We start from the raw sequence: 1,334 nt of genomic DNA, 5'->3' as shown, positions 1-1,334 counted from the left end.
TAATAATAGTATTTATAAGCATTTTCCCTATAAAAACACTTAAGATAAACTTAAAGGGCCTTAAATAGATAAAACRCCACCAGACCAGATGACTGAGGTAAAGTTTGAGTCCAGCAGAGAGCAGCGCAGCTTTATTTATGATCAACTGTGACGCAAAGTTCTTCACTTGCAATGTATAAATTATATGTAAGCAATCAATGTGCACTGTGTTGTATTGTAGTGTAAAATTAACTTCCCACAGGACCCAAAATAAAAAAAAATGTTTAAGATGTTGGTGTTGCTTTAATTTATTGTATTAAGCGTCAATGTTTACGAAAGACCTGAAATTAATAAAATGTTCTTAGTTCAAGTTAAATACYTAACAAAAATTAAAACAACCCCACCCCCCACAAAGGTTATTAACATGCTTATTTTATTCTTTTTTAATATGCTGAGTCATCAGTAGCATGTTTGTGTGTTTCGGACGATGTGCTTTCGGAAATATTTACCAAGACATCTGCCTCCGGTGTTGTCCYGATGTACGCAAAATCACACACAACAAAAGCCAACAGGTAGGGTGACATGATCTCAGAGGGTTCGAAGCTGGTCTGAATTAAATTCTCCCCGTTCACAGTGAYGTTCATGGGTTCTGCACAGGAACAAAAAACAACAGCAGACTCAGTCACATCTGCGTTTGTGTCCACAGGAGTACATCATCAATAAGACTGATGGTAATCCACTCCTTCAGATTTAGTAAACAGATACAAACAGTAACTTCTAACACTGGGAAACATAGAAACACAGGAAGCAATGCTGTCAGGCTCAGTCTGTTCAGGAAGTTTGCAGGATAATAAAAAGAGAAACTTGCCGTAGTTCATGGAGTTTGACAGAGCCACAGTCCCCTGAGGGTGAAGCAGAGTTACATAGAAAACAGCTTTCAAAGCTGGCTCATCAAAGCAGGGGAAGGCCTTCCTGGCATGTGTTGGCTGCATTTGAGTTGTTGCCACAACTCTGATGAAGCAGAAAACATGAGCAGTGTTTAATATGATGCATGTTATTATCAACACCTGGCGTAACACAGGGGGAAAAAAGAGAAGTTATTTGTGAGCAATTGTAGAGTGTATCCAGAGAAACAAAAAAAGTGATTTCTCACCCCACGCTCAGACATATGCACATATTTGTATATACTGTATGTGTACGCATTTTGATATTTGTGCAATTTTAATGTGAGAGCTGGATCCACCCRATGGAGTTTACATGAGAAATGAACACATTCTGCACCCGTCTAAAATCTGACGACTGAAAGAACTGACTTGGAGCTGGATTCCAACCAAGTTCTGCTCAATCAGTTGTTT

General features: G+C 38.8%; 1 protein-coding gene across 1 annotated transcript in view; it reads right to left on the bottom strand.

The window, feature by feature from the left end:
• LOC106522524 (aminopeptidase N) overlaps positions 1 to 1,334 on the bottom strand; it is a 15,238-nt gene that overhangs the window by 9,778 nt on the left and 4,126 nt on the right. Inside the window, exons 3-4 of the mRNA XM_014015556.1 lie at positions 848 to 990; positions 489 to 628 (exon numbers count right to left, since the gene is read on the bottom strand). Coding sequence (XP_013871010.1) covers positions 489 to 628; positions 848 to 990 — 283 coding nt within the window. The remainder of the gene's footprint in view (positions 1 to 488; positions 629 to 847; positions 991 to 1,334) is intronic.

This window comes from Austrofundulus limnaeus, unplaced genomic scaffold (genome assembly GCF_001266775.1).
Source record: "Austrofundulus limnaeus strain Quisiro unplaced genomic scaffold, Austrofundulus_limnaeus-1.0 Scaffold131, whole genome shotgun sequence".
Taxonomy (NCBI): Eukaryota; Metazoa; Chordata; class Actinopteri; order Cyprinodontiformes; family Rivulidae; genus Austrofundulus; species Austrofundulus limnaeus.
Note: the sequence above shows the minus strand (reverse complement) of the source record. Positions and strands in the feature narration are given on the sequence as shown.